This window comes from Antechinus flavipes, chromosome 2 (genome assembly GCF_016432865.1).
Source record: "Antechinus flavipes isolate AdamAnt ecotype Samford, QLD, Australia chromosome 2, AdamAnt_v2, whole genome shotgun sequence".
Lineage (NCBI taxonomy): Eukaryota > Metazoa > Chordata > Mammalia > Dasyuromorphia > Dasyuridae > Antechinus > Antechinus flavipes.
This window is the reverse complement of record NC_067399.1, coordinates 353,770,375-353,792,294: the sequence shown is the minus strand read 5'-3', so window position 1 is coordinate 353,792,294 and position 21,920 is coordinate 353,770,375. Positions and strand designations below refer to the sequence as shown.

At 33.9% G+C, this 21,920-nt stretch overlaps 1 protein-coding gene across 8 annotated transcripts in view; it reads right to left on the bottom strand.

Moving 5' to 3' along the window:
• Positions 1 to 21,920, bottom strand: part of MIA2 (MIA SH3 domain ER export factor 2) — a 134,592-nt gene that overhangs the window by 58,878 nt on the left and 53,794 nt on the right. For 4 of the 8 annotated variants that reach the window (XM_051978057.1, XM_051978060.1, XM_051978065.1 and 1 more), the window contains 8 exons: positions 12,106 to 12,237; positions 11,538 to 11,559; positions 11,341 to 11,429; positions 7,286 to 7,357; positions 4,308 to 4,334; positions 3,814 to 3,924; positions 3,162 to 3,233; positions 706 to 810 (listed from right to left, as the gene is read on the bottom strand). In XM_051978057.1, coding sequence (XP_051834017.1) covers positions 706 to 810; positions 3,162 to 3,233; positions 3,814 to 3,924; positions 4,308 to 4,334; positions 7,286 to 7,357; positions 11,341 to 11,429; positions 11,538 to 11,559; positions 12,106 to 12,237 — 630 coding nt within the window. The remainder of the gene's footprint in view (positions 1 to 705; positions 811 to 3,161; positions 3,234 to 3,813; positions 3,925 to 4,307; positions 4,335 to 7,285; positions 7,358 to 11,340; positions 11,430 to 11,537; positions 11,560 to 12,105; positions 12,238 to 21,920) is intronic. The other 4 variants (XM_051978058.1, XM_051978061.1, XM_051978059.1 and 1 more) reach the window with 2 other exon arrangements.

The window sequence follows — 21,920 nt, the reverse complement described above, 5'->3', positions numbered from 1 at the left end:
ACCTCAGCAAATTTCTACTCTGAACCATAGGGATAAGGGGAGAAGGAAGTAGAAGTTCCTGCCTCAAGATAGGAAAAGGGCCTAATGATAAAGTTGCCACATTTTATAGTTCTGTAATTACAAGATGTTACTAGACAGCATCCATAGGAAGAAAGAATGCTCCATCTATGACAAGGGATGAAGCGTACATAAAAGATACCCCACAAATAGAGTAGAAATTTGGCATCTGACTACTTCCCTGGAAGCACAGGCCCTCTAATGGATATAGATCCCTATTAGTGTGGATTTCTTATTAGATTAATAGATTACTATTATCTAAGATTACTATTATTTCTAAAGGATGAAGATCACGAGGATAGAAAGGAGCATATAAAAGTGAAACCGACTACACAATAATGTCTTCACCTACTTTATGTATTTTATTGAGGGTCAACCTTACTTATTTTCAACAAAAAGGAAGATAGAACAGGTTTTATATTGTCACATTCATGTGCTGCTTAATGAAAACACAGAACTCACACTAACCTTACTACAGTTAACAGACACACAGAGAAGGAAATATGGTGACTATAAAAAAATTTTATGTTATGGTGTAGAACCAATCCATCCCCAGCCCTAGAACAAGCTTGAGCTAGTCATTCATATGGAAGTACTATCTGGAATGTGAGTGCTCTTAAATCAGTGAATTTTTAAAGAGTTACAAACTTGTTTTTGGCTTTCCTGAAGATGTGAATTTTCTTCCAATGCATCTTCTATTGAGGTTTTAAGTCGTTCTTCATTTAGCTGAAATACTTTTAGGGTTGTTTTGGCCTAAATAAAGTAAAAAATGTTAAGTCAGTAACTATAAATAAAACAAGTGAAATAAACGCGAAAAAAAAACCCTATAGATTCATTATATACAGATAAGGAAACTGGGGTCTGAGAGGTTACATGACCAGCGAAGAGAGTGACAGAAAGTAGTATTTAAATCCAGGTAACTTCTAGTTAAAGTGAAAAAGGGGGGGGGGGGGAAGGGAGAAGGGGAAGCACTAGATTGAATAATGATCAAGAAATCTATTGCAAGTCCCAATCTGTACAAAAGGACAGTTAGAAGCCTATAGATACTAAGCAAAGGGTCCATTAAAAAACCTGAGTGAATACAACACCACAAAAGTCCTCCAATTCAGACCCCCAAAATCTCCAAAGACAGCTGAAGCCTGAAGGGAAGAAGAAGACTGGAGAGCTCCAATAAGAAAGCTCCAGGACAATCAGAATCTTAAGCACTTAAGAGATTCCAAAAGTTTGCAGCACACTGATCTAAACTAACTCTGATACCTTTTAAGAATATAGTTCTCTGTATGAAGAAGATCAAGAAGATACAAGTGGATATGAAACCTTCAGCACTCTGAGCACAAACACTCAATAAAAACAAAAGTCAAGGACAAGAACCTAGACAACATTGGTTAAAACCAAACACAGCTTGGCCATCAAATTAAGTAAGTCTGGCAATATGGGTAAACATAAGATGACTAAAAAATGATCAAGAAATTTTACAGATCCAGGTAAGACAAAAGAATATACAAAATCTCAGACTTAAAAACAAACAAACAACAACAACAATAAAAAACCACTATCTTAGTCAAAGGATTATAAGGATTTCTAGAAGAAATAAAACAAGACCAAAAAGGAGATGAAAAATTAAATGAAAGCTAGCACTAGAAGAAAAACAAAAAGAGAATAAAATAGCTTAGAACAGGAAAGTTCCTAAGTCTTACATGAATAACAGATTTCCTGATCATCAGAATGGATCAAAAAGAAAGAAATGAGGCCTTCTGAGACAACAGGACATATAACAAAATGAAAAGATGAAGAAGAAAAAAAATATACACTATTAAACCAAAACAAGTTATCCAGAAACCAAGCCAAAGAGGGATTATTTAAAAGTTAGTGAACTACCTGAAATCCATGCTTTTACCTATCCCTAAAAAAAGACTGGACATAGTATTTGTTAAATGAAAGACATAGATCAATTCTAATCAGAAGCCAAGTTAAAATAGAAAGAATACATAGGCTTCCTCCTCAAACCTTCAGCAGGGGAAGACAATTTCAGTAGTATGGGTACAGAGAAATAAATTTTACTTTTTAAAAAAAAAATCACTTGTGCCTAAATTAGATGATTTTTACAGACAAAATGAATAGCATATTACAGAGTAAAGCAAATACAAATGTATATAAACTACCATAGGATAAGCGGCAAAATCAACAGCTTTTGGGGAGTTAAAGAGTAGTCATAATCATCTCTGAGAATCTAGGGACAAAGACTCATTTGGTGATATACTTAAGCCTCTACCAAAAGTTCCCAAGTTACTTAAGATTTTTATGTGCCCAGAACTATTCTTCAAATCCCATCACCCCATCGGAATATTTATACATAGCTGAGTTCAAGAGACCTGAATTCTGGTCCCAGCTCTATCATAATTAGCTGGTCTTGTAACTTAGAGCAAGACATTAAATTTCTATCAGTTCAATACAACCTATATCTCAAACTTTCAGCTGGGAAAGTCAGAGGAAGATTTATGAAAAATGTGATTCCTATATTAAAACTTGAAGGAAAAAAAAAAGACTTTGGAAAATGGAGATAAGGAGAAAAGTTCATTCAACATGCAGAGGGTGATGTAAGCAATAGTAGAGAGATACGAAAGGTCAAGCAGGCCAATGGGATTTCCTATTTTGATTGTAATGTAAAAGAAAAAATACAAAATAAAACAAGATAGGTATTCAAAACCAAGTTGTAGAAGGCTGTGAAGATCTGTATCAAGAATTTTTCCTTCATAAGCTGCCTCCTAAAGTTTGCAGAACTTCACATGTGGTTTCTTAAATTGTCGGTGAGAATAAGGGAGAAAACCTAGAATTCAAAAATCTTAAAAACAAATGCCAAAACAAAAAAATTGTTTTTAAATGTAACTGGGGGAAAACATTAAGTAAAAAAATAAGCTGCTTCCTTATATATAAAAATCATAGAACTATACTAAAACTTTAAGATTCCTTCCACTTTAAAACTTTGTTACTACATTTTGTTCTTAATATTACTTTTAAAATATTACATTAAATTAAAATTATCTGTGTATTTTACAAAATGAATTTACAAAATTTTATAAAATGTATTTTACAATTCAACTTACTTCAGCTACTTGTGATTTGATCGATTTTGATTCATCTTCAAGTGATTGTATCCGTTTTTTAATGTCAGCCATCTAGAAAAACAGTATTAATAATTACTTAAGTGTTTTTTTATACTAAGGGCCTCTATCCACTGTTAGAAATATGTGTTATAAAATCTGTTTTTGTATTTATAGCCAAATTAATTTTAGTTTATAATTAAGAGCTGCACAAAAATGCAACACTATTTTGAAACTACTTATATAATTCTTTTACAACTATTTTTAATACTTTTGCAATAATATAAATAGTAAATATCAAAGCAATATTTAAAATAATTTTTGGTAATATTTTATCAAATTAAAACTGAATGGATTCATGACATTTAATAAAAGGACACAACTTTAAAAGTTCAATCACTCACTCAAAAACATATCACTGTGCCATCTCCTAAACTAAATACTAAAGAGGAATAAAAAAGGAGAAAAAGCAAAAAATAGAAACTTATAAAGAATTTTCTTCTTTGCTTTGTACAGCAAAAACTGCCTATTTTATATGTGAGCATTTAAGTTAAATGTAAGCTACTTCTTTTAACATATTTTTTAAATCTACTAAATTTAAATCACCCCAGACTGTCTTTCCTGTTCTATATGTTTCCATATACAAAAGTCTTACCAACTCATCTTGTTTTGATCGTTTAGATTTTTCCTCTTTCAAGTCTGTCTCTAGAGAATGCATCTCATCCATAAGTTCAGAGTTTGCCCTGTTCAGCTTTTCATATGCAGCCTAAAAAAGTCAATTTTGAAAAGTAACATTAAGTGTTTTGGGTTAGAATTAATCTCCTATATATCTATATTAAAATTTCTGCATGTATTTCATTAATAATTTATATCAGATTATTTTCTATGATTAATAATACCACTAGACTTTCATTAAATAACACTACCTTCTAAGATAGTATGAAAGAAAAAATGAGTAGGCATTCATTTAAAAATGTCAATCAAATAAAAAATGGACACACCAATCAGAAACTTATAGGAGCACTTCAAAACAGTTTTAAAACTTGCTCAATGTAAGATAAAAGATTGCAAATTTTTATTTTATTAATTAAAATTATCATTAAGTAGCATATTATTACAATTAGTTTACAGATGATGAAATAAACATACCTCTAATTTTTGTGATCCTTCAAACAACTTGTCCCCCCACATCAAAAAAAAAAAAATCAAAAAATAATTTAATAGATGTCAAAATAAAAGCAAAGCAAATAAACATTTTAATTTTGGTCAAAAATAAAAATGGAAATTCCTTTGCACTTAACTTTCCTTTTTTTCCCCCATGTTATTTTGAAATAAAAAACAACACTACATATTTTTTCTTTTTATATGCTAAATCTTCAGCTGTTACAAAATTCTATTACACCTGAATATGTTTTCATCAAGAATGTTAATTTCAACCAATAGAAAAGGGCTACCCATGATGCTAATAGAAGGAATCCTCATAATATTCAGCTCAAAATGAAAAATAACTATATATGATTAGAGTCTGTAAGCCCAACATCTCCCAAAGTAACTGTTTTTATTGGTTCATAAATTATGATGCTATTGAGCCAACTTCTTTCACTTATAAAAATTGTATATAACTGGTCACCAACTAATCCAGAGTGGATCAGAAAAAATAATCAAGAAATAGAAAATAAAACAATTACTCTGAAGAAAATGAGAAAATTCTAAAATTGAATTTCTTCTTTGATATCCTGAGTTTTCTCTTGGTTCTTTTTGAAATTTCTACGGGCATATCTACCTGTTTTCCTTATTTATTGTCTTAGCTTCAATTCCCTTCTTATACAATATGAATCTTAAAGATTATCATTTCAACTTCACAATCACTTGATAATTTGTCATTATGCCCTGTTAATTCTCCATCCTGGGTCCCCCTTATTTATCACCTATTTGATTTTTCCTCTCCTACTGATTGCCATGCCAAGCCCAGATGAAAGAAATAAGAAAACTGCTGTCTGAATTCAATATAAAACCATAACATCTAATCTAATGTGTGCAGAGAAATCTCTTTATTCGTCTGATTGAGTCCCAATCACATTCTTGACAGAAACTCATTCTAAATGTCCTATACAAAGTCCACAACTGTACACTCAATCCAATCCCTCTGTACTTCCTACTTTACTGAACAGATTGAAACCATCTTCTCTTTGCTCCCTAATCTCCCATTCCCCACATTTCAAATTTTCTCTATTTATTCACTTCTCCTTTGCAACAGAGGTCTCAGTGGTGACCCTCCTGTCTCATGAAGTGTACTATACCATCTTCAGTCTTTTTCTCTCTAGCAGTTCCTTTCTCATTACTTACAAACATATTCATGTCATTGCTATTCTTAAAAAGCAAAAACTAAACAAAAAACCATACATCTTTTCTTGATCCTATTATCTCTTAAATATGTCAATCTATATCTCAATCCCCACTCTCATTCACTTCCAGAACTCCTAAAAAAATTTATCTGTACTTAAGTGCCTATACTTTCTCAATGCCTTACTCAATCCTTAACACCCTTTCCCATTCCACAATTCAATGAAATCATTCTCACCAAGGTACCCAAAACCTCTTGATTATCCCCATTACCCTCCTCTAGACTTCTATTATAGCCTTTTACTCCCTACTCAAAAACTTTCTGGTTCTCCCTACTGGTTACCAGGTAAAGCAAACTCCTTACTTGGCATTGAAATCCTCTACGATCTGGCTCCAGATTTCATAATTAATTCCTATTACTTCTCTTTCATGCACTCTTATAAAATGAGGGTATTGTAACTTGATCATCCTTTCTAATTCGAAATTATATAATTTCTACTCAGATTTCTCAGTATTTTTTTCCTTCCCTTGTTTTTCCCATGATATTCTAACTCTTCTTATAATTCTCTGTATGTTTATTTTACAAAAGCAGAAATTGCATGTTTTTTCCATTTTCATATCCCAGACCCCTACAAAAGTATTTTATATAAAGTAATTGCTTAATTTTTATTCAGTTGTTGAAGTAAAAAGAAAATGAATTTATTTTTTAAAATGACATAAGTCATGAACAAGTAATTTATCTAAGTTCTTGCTCATTTTTGTATGGAATTCATATTGTAATTTTTTTTAAAAATCATGAATGAATACAGCAAGGATTATAGGATTGGGAGTTGAAAGGGATCTCAGATTAACTAGTCTACCCCCTCATTTTACAGATGTAGAAACTGAGCCCCAAAAGCCAAAGTAAAAAGCAAAAATAGAATTTAAACCCGTCTTGTAGCTATCAATCTAGTGTTTTTCCTATTTAAGTCCAAATCATCAAGAATTTTTTGATGTTGAAATAGTAGTTTGAGACTACTAATGAGGGGACTGAGAAAGGTTACAGTTTACCCAAAAAAAGTGACTTATTTCCATTTGTTAGTTTAAAAGAAACAAGACTTCTTCCTTTTCCCAAAATTTATCTTACTACACTTCCATCCAAACAATAGAAACACAATATCCAGACACTCTTTCTTAGCTGAAACTAAATGGGCTTTCCTTTAAAAAAAAAAAAAAAAAAATTTAGCTACAAAACATTTTTTCAAGTCTAACTTACTCCAAGGAATTTGAATAGGAAACCAGAGTGGAAGAACTGGCAAATGTGTAGTAACTCACTGTTTTCACCTCTTCCCCCTTTTGAAATTGATCTCTCATTTGAGAGATCAGGTACTCTACTCTGCAAAAAGATAGCAATCATAGTAGACTACTGGACTGAAGGCAGGCAATTCTTTTGGCTGTAGTATATTCTACTGCATAAGGTCTGGTCAATTGGGGAAGCCAAAAGGTCAAAAAGCAATGCAAATGCTTTATAAACAAGTTCTCAAAAGAAGCTTTCAGCTATTTCCCTGTGTTCTATTTTCTCTAAAATATATTATGTATACATATATATTTCCCCCCCAGGGAAGTTCTAATTGTTCATCCAAACAAAATAATTAAAACTTCTTTTCTTATTAAAGAAAATATGCCTACCTTCTCTAAAGAATGGTCTCTTAAATTTAATAATGTTATATATATATTTTTAAATAAGACCCTTTCCCAGTTTCCTTAAATTACTAAACTACTTGACCTTTCCCTTCTATTCTTACCTCCAGACTGGGTGTTTCTGATGACTCTCTCTCAAATTTTCCATCCTTTAAAGATGATTCTAGATTTTCATACTATAATCAAACAACAGACTATGTCAGAGACTCTTAAATCTGGTTTTGGTGAGTATGATAAGCAGAGAATATAAACCCTGATTGAAGATTGGAAAGCCTAGTTAATTTACAGGTATATAAATTTAATTTCCATTTTCTTCAAATTCCCTCTTATAGGTCAGAGATCTGGAAATCAGAATTTACAGATTCTCATAGATTCAGTAAAAATTCGCTGGCAGAAATTTGCCATTAGACATAAATAATGGCAAATCTCTGCCAGTGAATTTTTACTGAAAGAGAAATTTATCAACTTTAATGCACCTATTATGTGTCAAGCATTATGGGATACAAATACAAAGCATCAAACAATGTCAACTCATGAGGAACTGAAAGAATGTTCAGAATAAACATAAAAAATAATAAATACAAAGTAATTAAACAGGAGGTAGTTTAAGAGGAAAGGTGGTATAAGTTAAGTAGATTCAGGAAAGGCTTCATGTAGAAGGCAGTACTTGAAAATAAGACAGAGGTGAAATAGCTAAAGAGATGGGATTGGAAAGGAAGAAAAGTCAAGTTAGGCTAATAGCTTTTAGAAGGTACTAAGGGATGGGGGGACTCAAAGTGGGAGGAGAATAAGTTTAAGAGGGTGAAACTTATGGAGAAAGAAAATAATAGGTGCTTAAGGTCAAATAAAGTGATGCCAGAAGAGGAATTTAATTAGGAAGTTAAGGAAGTAGGATAATAATGAAATCAAATGCATGTAAATGACATAAAAGTACATCCTTTAGAATTTCCAAGCAAAGTTTATCAAAGTCTATGTCTCAAAGAAGTTTAAGACTCCAAATCTCAACATGATTTCCCAGTAAACATAGGGAAGAATGTAATCCTAAAAGCAAGAGCACCAAAAATCATATACAAAAATATTAATGGCCATATTAATGGCCATCCATTTCAAATTTTAAAAGATTATCAGTAACCTAACAATCATACATTATCATGCAGTTAGAGGTCTAATGTCTCTCCTTAATATTTTTTACAAGAATATATACTGCTACATTAACAATTTTACACACACACACGCATACACACATATATGGTATTTATATTTTGCCATTTGGTTGTTGTCTTCTCTCTTGAAGAGGACCAAAATGACATTATTGTGTATTAGAGTTGGGTTACAGTGTGTCCAACTGTAGCTGATCAGACCAATATGAGCTTGGAATGCTCTGCCACAGGTCAGACACAAACAGTTCACATGAACTCCTCTAGCTTCTCTAATTTTGCACATCTATTGCTTTCGGGTTAATTCAATTCTGCTTTTCTCAGAGTACAGCACATTCTCTGATGAGGGCATGCCATGCTAGGCAGTACTGTGTCAATATCTGCCATGTCATACAATCTATTCTAAAGTTCTTAGAAGAGATCTTGAGAGTGTCCTTGCATTGCTTTTTCTGACCATCTTGTGAGCATTTGCCCTATGTGAAATGTTTTTTTTGGCAAGCATACATTTGGCCAACCCAAGAAAGTTGTGCTCTCTGCAATAGTTTGAATGCATGGCAGTTTAGTTTAAGAACCTCAGTATGTGATACTTTATCCTGCAAGGTAATCTTCGGAATCTTCCTAAGACAAATCATTTCAGCAAACAGGCTAAACCAGGCTGAGGGTAACCAAAAGCTTTCTGACCTTATGGTGAGTTAGAGTGTCTACCCAGCCACGTAAAGACTTTCCCTGGTAGAATGGGCAGAGGAGAACAATTGTTCCAACTACCATGATGGCAGGTGAAGCAGGTGTTGTGGAGTGCTTATAGCAAGCTAGACGTCAAGTTAGACATCAAAGACACTAAGTCATTCACTGCATCTCATGTCATCACTATTTGTCTTGATTCTGTCCTGCCAGTGGAAGCAAGGTTGACAACTGTGCAATTCTGCCTTACTTAAATCCAGTTTATGCCTGAATTTTACCATTTACAAAGATCTCAACATACATGGATCTTATTTGATCTTCACAACAACCTTATGGGCAAGTTTGATGCCAATTTTGAAGAAAACAGGCTCAGAAAGGTAATGACTTTTCCAAGGTTTTAAAGCTAGTGGAGCCAAGATTCAAAATCATAGAATTTTAGAAGTCATGGAGTCTAATGCATGCCATATAGAAATCCCTCCTGTAAACATCCTCAATAAAAAATAATCCAGCTTTTACCTAAAGAACTCAGGGCAAGAGAACTCATCATTCCATTTTTTAGAAGTTCTAGTTATTAGAAAGTTCTTCCTCATATTATTTCTAAATTTATTTTTCTATAACTTCTCCCTATTTTTTTGTAGCTAAAGGAAGGACTTTCCTTCTTTCTTTACAAAATTCAACTTATTTCATTTAGCCTCTGAAATCTTCTTGGATCCTGTCATTCAGTATGTCAACTTATTCAAGTTGTTGATAAACTATTTTATAGCAAAGGACCAAAGACGAATCCACTCTTCAGTCCAAGATGAATGTTCTGATGATTCCTAGAGATCATGTGTTTTGTTACAATACTGAGAAATTATTCTTAATTAAAATGCAAAACATTTAACCATCAAACGAATGGCATAAAAATATCTCAAAAAAAACTTAAGAAACCTGAAAACAAGGAGGCCAAAAGAAATAAAACGATTGGCAAATAGGATGGAGAAAGTACAATGAAATGTTTTTTATTTCATCATGTAACTTAGCAGAACAACTCCCTAATTGTATTCTTCAGTAATTCACTGGAAAATGTACAAGAAGGTATAGTTTGCAAAAAAGAGGAAATGATGAAATTGTCCCAGTTCATCTCGGAAAAAGTACTACAAAGAATATAGAAGTAGAAGGTCTGGATTCAAGTTTCATTCTGTTAACAGCTTACAATCTTGGTTAAATCACTTAATATTTTATGCTTTCTTATCTATATGACCAGAATTATAATATCTACACTATCTGCTTCACAGAGTAATTAATTCCCAAGATCAAATGAGATAAGATGTAAATATATTTTTAAAAGAAAAAAGTGCTACATAAATGTAATATACTATAACTATGTGGGGCTGTATCTTTTAAAGAAAACTGCAAACTATTTGGAACTATGCTCAAAAAGTTATCAAACTGTGCATACCCTTTGACCCAGCAGTGTTTCTACTGGGCTTATACCCCAAAGAGATACTAAACAAGGGAAAGGGACCTGTATGTGCCAAAATGTATGTGGCAGCCCTGTTTGTAGTGGGTAGAAGCTGGAAAATAAATGGATGCCCATCAATTGGAGAATGGTTGAGTAACTTGTGGTATGTGAACGTTATGGAATATTATTGTTCTGTAAGAAATGACCAGCGGGATGAATACAGAGAGGACTGGCAAGACTTACATGAACTGATGTTAAGTGAAATGAGCAGAACCAGGAGATCATTATATACCTCAACAACGATACTGTATGAGGATGTATTCTGATGGAAGTGGATCTCTTCGATAAAGAGAGCTAATTCAGTTTCAATTGATCAAGGATGGACAGAAACAGCTACACCCAAGAAAGAACACTGGGAAATGAATATAAACTGCTTGCATTTTTGTTTTTCTTCCCGGGTTATTTATACCTTCTGAATCCAATTCTCCCTGTGCAACAAGAGAACTGTTTGGTTCTGCACACATGTATTGTATCTGGGATATACTGTAACCTATTTAGCATGTATAGGACTGCTTGCCATCTGGGAGAGGGATGGAGGAAGGGAGGGGGAAAATCGGAACAGAAGTGAGTACAAGGGATGATGTAAAAAATTACCCTGGCATGGATTCTGTCAATAAAAAGTTATTTTAAAAAAAAGATAATTATTAATACATAATACATCACATTCATTAAAAAAAAAAAAAAAGAAAACTGCAAACTAAACAGAAACTTAAAAGCAAAACCATATTCCCAAAGTTGGATAAAGTTGCTGCATATAAGTCTTTTCAAGTAAACTCAAGTTTAACACAAATACTGACAATTTATGAAATATGCTTACCTCTTTTTGACAAAGGCTAAGTTTTTTAAGAATCTTACATTTTTCTTCCACTAATTCAGAAACTTTTTTGGCAAGTTGTTTTTCCCTTCCTAAAGGAAATAAAAAATCAATATTGCTATGTTTAAATTCTTATAACAAAAAGAATGAAAAATTTCAAAGTACAATAAAAAGATCTAAAATAGAAAAAAAGCACCTACCTACATAAAGTCGGCTTTTAACCTGAAATAAATGAATTTCAACAAAGAAATTACATTACAATGCATTTTAAAACTATATAATTTAGCAAGTCTAACATATAAAACTTCAAATATTTATATTACAAGTAATAGTGACTCCTCATTATGACAGTGAATTCTGACCAGAGAAAAGAGTAAAACAGCCTTTTTTTTTTTTTTTTTTTTTTTTTTTTACTTTTTTCTCTCACTCAATGCCAGAAGTTTTCTTGGGACAGCAAATAACAGCATAGGCTGGGTTGGTATGAATACTGATATATGAAGAAAAATGTCAACAATATGTAAAACATCCAACACGTGGAATAATTACCTAATAATTACAGAATATGCTGGAGACAAAATAAAAGAAGGAAAAGGTTTTATCACTGCTATAAAATAATAATGCAACAATTCTCAAAAATGTGTACTTTATTTTTAAAATTACATCTGGCTTTTTTCTTTAGTGTTATACTAAAATATACTAAAATTTTTTAAAAATATGCTAGCATATAGTACATGTCATTTTAGTATAGTGTATGTTCTGGTTACTTACCGAATAAAAACCTCTGCATAAAAAAAGGAAAATTGTAAAAAAGCCAACCGTAACTGCACATAACACCATTTCCCAGGGAAATCCATACAGACCAGTACCCGGTCTCATATCTTCAGGCAATGCTGCTACAACCTACAACACAAAAAGAAATTAAATGATCACAGTGTGATTTTTTGCTGTCAGCTCAACAAACATTATTAAATACCTACTATGTAGAACTTTATACTATATACAAACAAGATATATGCAGACAAATTTTAGATAATCAACAAAAGGAAAACACTACTAGTATTAAGATAGACAGAAAAAAGCTTCTGGTAGCAAATAGGATTTTGGCTAGGATTTTAAGGAAGCCAGGAAACATTGACAAAGATTTCACATGAGGTACAGCCAGGGAAAAAACAGGAGATGAAATGTCTTATGAGAAGAAAAATCCAAAGTAAGAGGAGTAAGATTTAAGAAGATTGAAAAAATAAAAAGGAACCTAGTTATGAAGAGCTTTAAAAGTCAAAGGTTTTTATACTTGATCTTGGGGGAAATAGGGAGTCACTCAAATTTACTGAATACAGGGTCAACATGATCAGACATGATTTTCAGAAGATGAATTTGACAGGCTAATGTAGGATTGAGAAGAGACTTCTGGCAAGGAAATCCTCCAGCAGGCTATTTTAATAGTTCAGGTATAAAGTGATGAGGACTTGCAAATAGAGTATCAGCAATGTTAGAGAAGTAGAGAGGATCTAGGAAGTAGGTATGTAGGTATGGGGATATGTAAGAAAGAGAGGAAGGGAGAGAAGAAGGAAGAGATAGAAAGACAGAGACAGAGAGAAAGACAGAGAAGAGTTCAAGAAAATCTTAGATTGCAAGTCTTCAATTGTTAAGACTATAGGTTATTGATTTAGAATTGGAAAGGGCCTTGAAGGTCATTTTTTAAACCTAAAGAAGAGAGCCTGTTTCATTTTTTGGTCTCTTCCTATCCAACACTTCAGCACCTAATGACCTAAATGCAGAGCCAGGCATATAACAGTTACCAAAATATGTGTGTGTGTGTGTGTGTGTGTGTGTGTGATATAATTATTAAGCAACATGTTGAATTTTTTTGTGTTTTTTTTTTTTTTAAAGCAAACTGTATATAGCAAATTCATAGTTACTTAAATGCAAGGCCATTTACTCATTGATTGAAAAAAGATGTCACATTTAGAATAACAATTTAATGTTTATAATTTATTGTCCAAAAATTGACATTTTTCAATACTCTCTGCCCCATTTTCTGCTACTGTCACTGTGGAAGTGAAAAGGACCAAATAGAACTGAGAGACATTTTGCTATTAGTTGTTGCCATAGCAAAAGAATTCACCAAGTGGTTAGCCTAGTGATAATGAGCTTCTGTGCATTTAACAAATTATATTACCTCTGTGGGTGACATAATTAAAGGAGCAGTTGAAGGAACTGGGATGTGTATTTTGGAGAATTGAAGACAGGAAAGGAAGGGGCAGGACGACTATCTGTTTTTAAGTATTTGCAGAGGTGTCATTTAAAGAGAAGTTAGAGTTATTCTGACAGAAGTAGGAGGTATGAATGAAAGTTGAAAAGAGGCAATTTAGGCTTTTTGTATGTGATCGTGGACCCTTCTGGCAACATAGTGAAACCTGTGGAAACCTTTCCAGGATATTTTTAACTACCTGAAGGAAATGCTAAATTTTAGTTAGCAGTTAAATAAAATAATAAAGCTGTAATATTTTCTCTATGAAGCATACGTTGAAACCAATAGACTCCTTTTGGAATTCCAAAAAATCCCAAGTTATATCCCTTATGGAAGGGAAATGTTTTCTGACAAAAGTTATCAGCAGGCTTGGAGTGTTAGTATTTCACCTATACTGAAAGTCTTTGAACATTAAGTCATACAATTAGTTAATTGCAGAACTTAGACTAGATACAGTTGTGACATGATTCTTAATTTCAAAAATGGGAGCTAGAAATTGCCTCGGAGATCCATTCCAATATCATTTTTACAGATATGGAAAACTAGGCAAGAAATTAGTGACTTGACCAAAAGTCATACAAATAGAAAATGGCAGAGTGAGAATCTAACTTGAGGTCCTCTGGCTACATAACCAGCACTCTTCCACCATACCACACTACCTCAACCAAAGCTGCAAGTTTTATTAAGCACTTCTTCTCATGGATTTCTGTATATTATGGATTTCTCATCATCTCTACTCTTCCATGGTATCAAGCACACTGTATATATTTGGGCTATTTTCCCCCCTATCGCTTTCTTTTTAGTTTAAAAAAAAATGCTCTCTTAGATTTTTAAGACTCTGGGAAAAGATATTTTATCAACCATTGTCAGATTTCTTCCATTCCTAACAAAGAACTCATTATTTTTATATTTTAAGTTGCAGCCCCGAAATCTAATTCCTGTTTTTAAATGTCATTTCTTAAATCAGCTATTTCCTTTCCAAATTTGCTCCCTAGAAATATCTCAAACGCAACATGTCTAAAACTGAATTCATTATCTTTCCTCCTAAACTCTGCCTTTTTTTCTAAACCTCCCTACTTCTATCAAAGATGATCCTTTCAGTGTCTTGGGTTCACAATGCAGGCATTATCCTCGATTCTTCTCTTTCCCTTATACCATATATTCAAACATTACCAATATCTCTCACATCCAACTTCTTGTACTACCAAAAATACCATCTTAATTTAGATCCTCCACCAGCTCTTGTCTAGATTATTCCAACAGCCTCTTATTTTGCCTCCCTGCCTCAAATCTTGCATTATTCCAGTATATTCTAAACAATGATGCCAAAGTAATTTTCTTTAAACACAAATTGAACCACATGACTACCTTGTAATGGGCTGAGGCTTGAGTTGATGCACTGAGGTCCCAATCACATGAGGCTAAATAGTAATTGGACCATACTCTACTAATATGTAAGCTTGGAGAAAGAATGGCCCCCACCCACTCTTTGTGCAAGTCCTGATGTGTTGTATAAGAAATGACATTTTTGGTGGGTGGAGGCAAGGGAGTGGGAAGGGAAGCGGAAGGAGAGACTGCTGGCTGGCGTCTTGACACAGCTGCTTGTATTGCCATTGCTACGGCCCTTCATCTCCAATCCCCCTCTGCTAGCTGGCTTCCTGTCACAGCTGCCCATATTGCTATAGCAATCTTTCTTACCCATACTGCTATCACAATACTTTTTCACCTCTTCACTTCAATAAAGATTGAAGATTTCTCTTAACCTGAATTCCTGACTCCGGGGGATTTTAAATACCCGGTCAACACACTACCTTACTCAACCAATTCCAGTATTTACCTATTATTTTAAAATACAAATATAAACTTCTTTATGCAGCTTTTAATCCCCTTTACAATCTGGTCATGCAAATTAAGATAATTCTGAGGCACCAGTTTACACCTCTCAGATTGGCTAAAATGACAGAAAAAGATAATGACAAATTAGAGGGGATGTGGGAAAACTAGGACACCAATACATTATTGGTGGAGTTGTAAACTGAGCCAATCATTCCAGAGAGCAATTTGGAATTATGCCCAAATGGCTATCAAACTGTGCATACCCTTTGATCCAGCAGTGTCTCTACTGGATCTGATCCCAAAGAATTCATAAAAAAGGGGGAAAGGATCTACATAAGCAAAAATATTTGTAGAAGCCCTTTTTGTAGTGGCAAGAAACTAGAAACTGAGTGGATATCCATTAGCTGGAGAATGATTGCATAAGTTGAGATATATGAATGTTATGGAATATTATTGTTCTATAAAAAATGATGAGCAAGCTGATTTCAGAAAAGCCTGGAAAGACTTACATGAAGTGATACTAAGTGTAGTGAGTAGAACCAAGAGAACATTGTACATAGCAACACAAAGATTATGTGATAATAAACGATCATGGTTCTTTTCAATATTGAGGTGATTCAAGTCAATTTCAATAGCATTGTCTTGAGCCATCCTCATCCAGAAAGAAAACTATGGAGACTGAATGTGGATCAAAGTTGTTGATTTTTTGCTTTTTTTTCCTTGAGTTATTTTTTCTTTCTTTCACCTTTTCATCTGATTTTTCTTATGCAACATGACAGATATGGAAATGTCTAAAACTACACATGTTTAACCTATATTGGGTTACTTGCTATTTATGGGAGGGCATGGAGGGAGAAAGAAAAAAAATTTGGATCACAAGATTTTTCAAAGGCAAATGTTGAAAACTATCTTTGCATGTATTTGGAACAATAAAAAGCTACTAAAAACAACAACATGGGCCCAACCTATTTTTCCATAGTCAGTAGACACATTGTAATTCAGCTAAAATTTTTTGCAACTTCAAAATCATTCTCTACTTTAATCAAGCCCTCACCCCTTCTAGCCCATAAACAAATCAACTGCCGAGTTCTATTCTATCTTCACATCCTCTTCACTCATGAGGCTATTCAAGCCCTCATCATTGTTCATAATCTCCTATACAATCTCCTAAATGATCTTCTTACCTCTAGTTTTGTTTCTATTCCAAACCATCATATATACAGCTACCAAACTTGTGTTCCTAAAGCACAAGTCCCTTCCCCACTTAAAAACCTTCAACACCTTCCTAATGCTTCTACTATACAACAAACTCACCTGGCATTTAAAAGCCCCCACAGTCCAGACTCCAGTCTATAAATTTCTGTGCTGATTTCATCTTAAATCCTTTATGCACCCTACTATATATATTACAATCTAACTGGTAGATTTACCATCTCCAACACAAGATGCTCTATTTCTTACTTCAATGATTTTGCACACTGGAACACTCTCCTTTACTTCTACCACTTGAAATCCTTAGTTTCCTTCAAGGTTTAGCTGAAGTATCACCTACAGAAATATTTCCTCTAATTCCCACTCTTACTCCTCAGGCATTACATTGTACATATTTTGTATTTACTTCTTCATATATGAACTGTTTTCCCAATAGATGAGTTGTTTGAACTAAGCCTGCCTCCTATATTTCTGGGTTGGCTATGGTGGTTCAAACAGTCCAGTGAATGGAACATTTTGTGGCACTTTTGTAAAAGCAACCAGGAAGCCAATCCAATAGATCAAGTCATAAAACATTGAGCCAATTAACTCTCAAGGTCAATTTTGATCTCTAGGCTTATTGGTTATTTTAACCTTACGCCCTCCCTAAATACTAAAATATTGGTATTATTTAGAAGTTGTACTAAAGAAACTACTGGGGAACTTTTCATATAATATTTATAGTTGGCCCACTGTTGGATTTGGAAGCAACAAATTATGAGTTCAAATCTAGCCTTAGGTACTCATTAGATGTGTGACACTGAGCAAGTCACTCAAATCTCTCCTAGCCTCATTTTCTCCATCTGTAAAACAGAAATAATAATAGCACCTATCTTATAAGGTTGTAAGAATCAAATAAGTTAAATACGTAAAATAGTTTGCAAACTTAAAAACACTAGATAGACTATAGGGAACTGTATTGTTTGGACTGTGTTAAACCTGCAAGGCACTGAGGGGAAAGGAGAAGAGAGGGATTGTACTTGAAATGACAAAATAATATGCTTCCTGGAGCAGAGACTTTTCTAGAATTGAGAATTTGAACAAAGAAAAACCTACTGATATACAGAGGGGATATATTGACCTATTAGCAGAAAAAGTTTCTGCTTCACTCCTTTCAATTATTAACTATTAACTTTCTCTCTCTGGAATTTCCCCTGACGGGTAGGAGTAATCCTGGAAATATTCTCCTTGGCACAGAAGGACAACTGTCAGGACTCAAAAGAGGCAGCCCCAGGCAAAGAGCAGTGGCACCTCCACAGCAGCGGCAGTACTCTCAATATGACATAGAGGACCATTATTAAAGTTAAGAAGTAGCAGTTCTCAATCAGCACAGGGGGCAGCCTCTTTGTAGAGTGCTCAGACACCACTGCAGGAAAAGAAGGAAATGCTAGATCCTGGCACAGAGGAGCTGTGCCTGGCTTGACAGAATGATCAACATGTGGTTTCAGCAGAATGAGGGGAAAATACAACAGCAGTAGGTTGAGCACACAGTGCTCTGCAGAAGGAGGTAGCAGATGAAACGTTGGTCCCAATGAAAACTAACTCAACAGTAACACAGACCTTATTGGCAGTAGTGTGGACACCAGCATGAGCAAAAGTAGTTACCAGTTGCTTAATATAATTTGCAAATAAAGAAGTCCCTTCATGGGAAGCAACAAACTGGGAAAACATCTTCACAGTTCAAGGTTCGGATAAAGGCCTCATTTCCAAAATATATAGAGAATTAACTCTAATTTATAAGAAATCAAGCCATTCTCCAATTGATAAATGGTCAAAAAATATGAAAAGACAATTTTCAGATGATAAAATTGAAACTATTACCACTCATATGAGTGTTCCAAATCACTATTGATCAGAGAAATGCAAATTAAAACAACTCTGAGATACCATTACACACCTGTCAGATTGGCTAAGATGACAGGAAAAAATAATGATGAATGCTGGAGGGGATGCAGGAAAATTGGGACACTGATACATTGTTGGTGAAGTTGTGAACAAATCCAACCATTCTGGAGAGCAATCTGGAATTATGCCCAAAAAGTTATCAAACTGTGTATACCCTTTGATCTAGAAGTATTACTTCTGGGCTTATATCCCAAAGAAATACTAAAGAAGGGAAAGGAACCTGTATGTGCCAAAATGTTTGTGGCATCCCTGTTTGTAGTGGCTAGAAACTGGAAAATGAATGGATGCCCATCAATTGGAGAATGGCTGGGTAAATTGTGGTATATGAATGTTATGGAATATTATTGTTCTGTAAGAAATGACCACCAGGATGAATACAGAGAGGACTGGCGAGACTTACATGAGCTGATGCTAAGTGAAATGAGCAGAACCAGGAGATCATTATATACTTCAATGATACTGTATGAAGATATATTTTGATGGAAGTGGATTTCTTTGACAGAGACCTAACTCAGTTTCAATTGATCAATGATGGACAGAAGCAGCTACACCCAAAGAAAGAACACTGGGAAATGAATGTAAATTATTTGCAATTTTGTTTTTCTTCCTGGGTTATTTCTATCTTCTGAATCCAATTTTCCCTGTGCAACAAGAGAATTGTTCAGTTCTGCATACATATATTGTATCTAGGATATACTGTGACATATTTAACATATATAGGACTGCTTGCCATCTAGGGGAGAGGGTGGAAGGAGAAGGGGGAAAATTGGAACAAAAGTGAATGCAAGGGATAATGTTGTAAAAAATTACTCTGGCATGGATTCTGTCAATAAAAAGTTATTATAATAAAAAATAAAATAAAATAAAGAAGTCCCTTCATAATACTGTCAGTTTAGAACTCCAATGATCACTGGATAACTATTTTCTAGGGAGGAATGGAGAACCATAGGTATTGCTGCTGGCAAGTGGCTTGCTTTCTAGCAATTGAGGAAGATAAAACTTATCTATTTAACCTCCATGGAAAAAGGCAAGAGATCCTTAGCAGAAATTCCTAAAGGATCAAAATTTTGACATTCCCAGGAATTATATGAGCAAAATTACAAAAAAGTCTCCACACAAATAAAGTCAGACTTAAATAATTGGAAAAATATTAAGTGCTCTTGGATAGGCCAAGCGAATATAATAAAGATGACAATACTTCCTAAACTAATCTATTTATTTAGTGCTGTACCAATCAGACTTCCAAGAAAATATTTTAATGATCTAGAAAAAATAACAACAAAATTCATATGGAACAATAAAAAGGCGAGAATCTCAAGGGAATTAATGAAAAAAAAAAATCAAATGAAGGTGGCCTAGCTGTACCTGATCTAAAATTATATTATAAAGCAGCAGTCACCAAAACCATTTGGTATTGGCTAAGAAATAGATTAGTTGATCAGTGGAAAAGGTTAGGTTCACAAGACAGAATAGTCAACTATAGCAATCTAGTGTTTGACAAACCCAAAGATCCTAATTTTGGGGATAAGAATTCATTATTTGATAAAAACTGCTGAGATAACTGGAAATTAGTATGGCAGAAATTAGGCATGGACCCACACTTAACACCATATACCAAGATAAGATCTAAATGGGTCCATGACTTAGGCATAAAGAATGAGATTATAAATAAATTAGAGGAACATAGGATAGTTTATCTCTCAGATTTGTGGAGAAGAAAGAAATTTGTGACCAAAGATGAACTAGAGACCATTACTGATCACAAAATAGAAAATTTTGATTATATCAAATTAAAAAGCCTTTGCACAAACAAAACTAATGCAAACAAGATTAGAAGGGAAGCAACAAACTGGGAAAACATTTTCACAGTTAAAGGTTCTGATAAAGGCCTCATTTCCAAAATATATAGAGAATTGACTCAAATTTATAAGAAATCAAGTGATTCTTCAATTGATAAATGGTCAAAAGATATGAACAGACAATTTTCAGATGATGAAATTGAAACTATTACCATTCATATGAAAGAGTGTTCCAAATCACTATTGATCAGAGAAATGCAAATTAAGACAACCCTGAGATACCACTATACAACTGTCAAATTGGCTAAGATGACAGGAAAAAATAATGATGAATGTTGGAGGGGAATGCAGGAAAACTGAGACGCTGATACATTATTGGTGGAGTTGTGAACAATTTCAACCATTCTGGAGAGCAATCTGGAATTATGCCCAAAAAGTTATCAAACTGTGCATACCCTTTGATCCAGCAGTGTTACTTTTGGGCTTATATCCCAAAGAAATACTAAAGAAGGGAAAGGGACCTGTATGTGCCAAAATGTTTGTGGCAGCCCTCTTTGTAGTGGCTAGAAACTGGAAATGGAATGGATGCCCATCAATTGGAGAATGGTTGGGTAAATTGTGGTATATGAATGTTATGGAATATTATTGTTCTGTAAGAAATGACCAGCAGGATGAATACAGAGAGGCTTGGAGAGACTTACATGAACTGATGCTAAGTGAAATGAACAGAACCAGGAGATCATTATACACTTCAACAACGATACTGTATGAGGATGTATTCTGATGGAAGTGGATTTCTTTGACAGAGACCTAACTCAGTTTCAATTGATCAATGATGGACAGAAGCAGCTACACCCAAAGAAAGAACACTGGGAAATGAATGTAAACTATTTGCATTTTTGTTTTTCTTCTTGGGTTATTTTTACCTTCTGAATCCAATTCTCCCTGTGCAACAAGAGAACTGTTCGGTTCTGCATACATATATTATATCTAGGATATACTGCAACATATTTAACATATATAGGACTGCTTGCCATCTAGGGGAGGGGGTGAAGGGAGGGAGGGGAAAAATTGGAAGAGAAGTGAGTGCAAGGGATAATGTTGTAAAAAAAAAAATTACCCTGGCATGGGTTCTGTCAATAAAAAGTTATTATAAAATAAAATAAAAAAATTAGGAAACTGAAAAAAAAATTTTTTTTGACATTCCTTCTTTTCTCCCAATACTCTCCTAAGGAGAACAGATCATGGCTGATGGGCCCTCTTTGAGAGCACAAAGTAGATAATTCTCTGTATTGAGTCTAACACCAGGACAAGGTTCACATAAGAATGTAATGCTTCTTGACTACTTTACTACAAATCACCTTGACCAATGATGTAAATGAGTAATCACACCCAAAATACCCATATCTGTGTTGTAGTTCTGCAGCTTCTATTAATCATCATTACTTGATACTTTAAACTACAAAGATGCAACTTACATCACATGAACCACCACACAGTTCAAATGTGGGCCTCAGACCTTAAAAAGAGAGGAGGTAAAG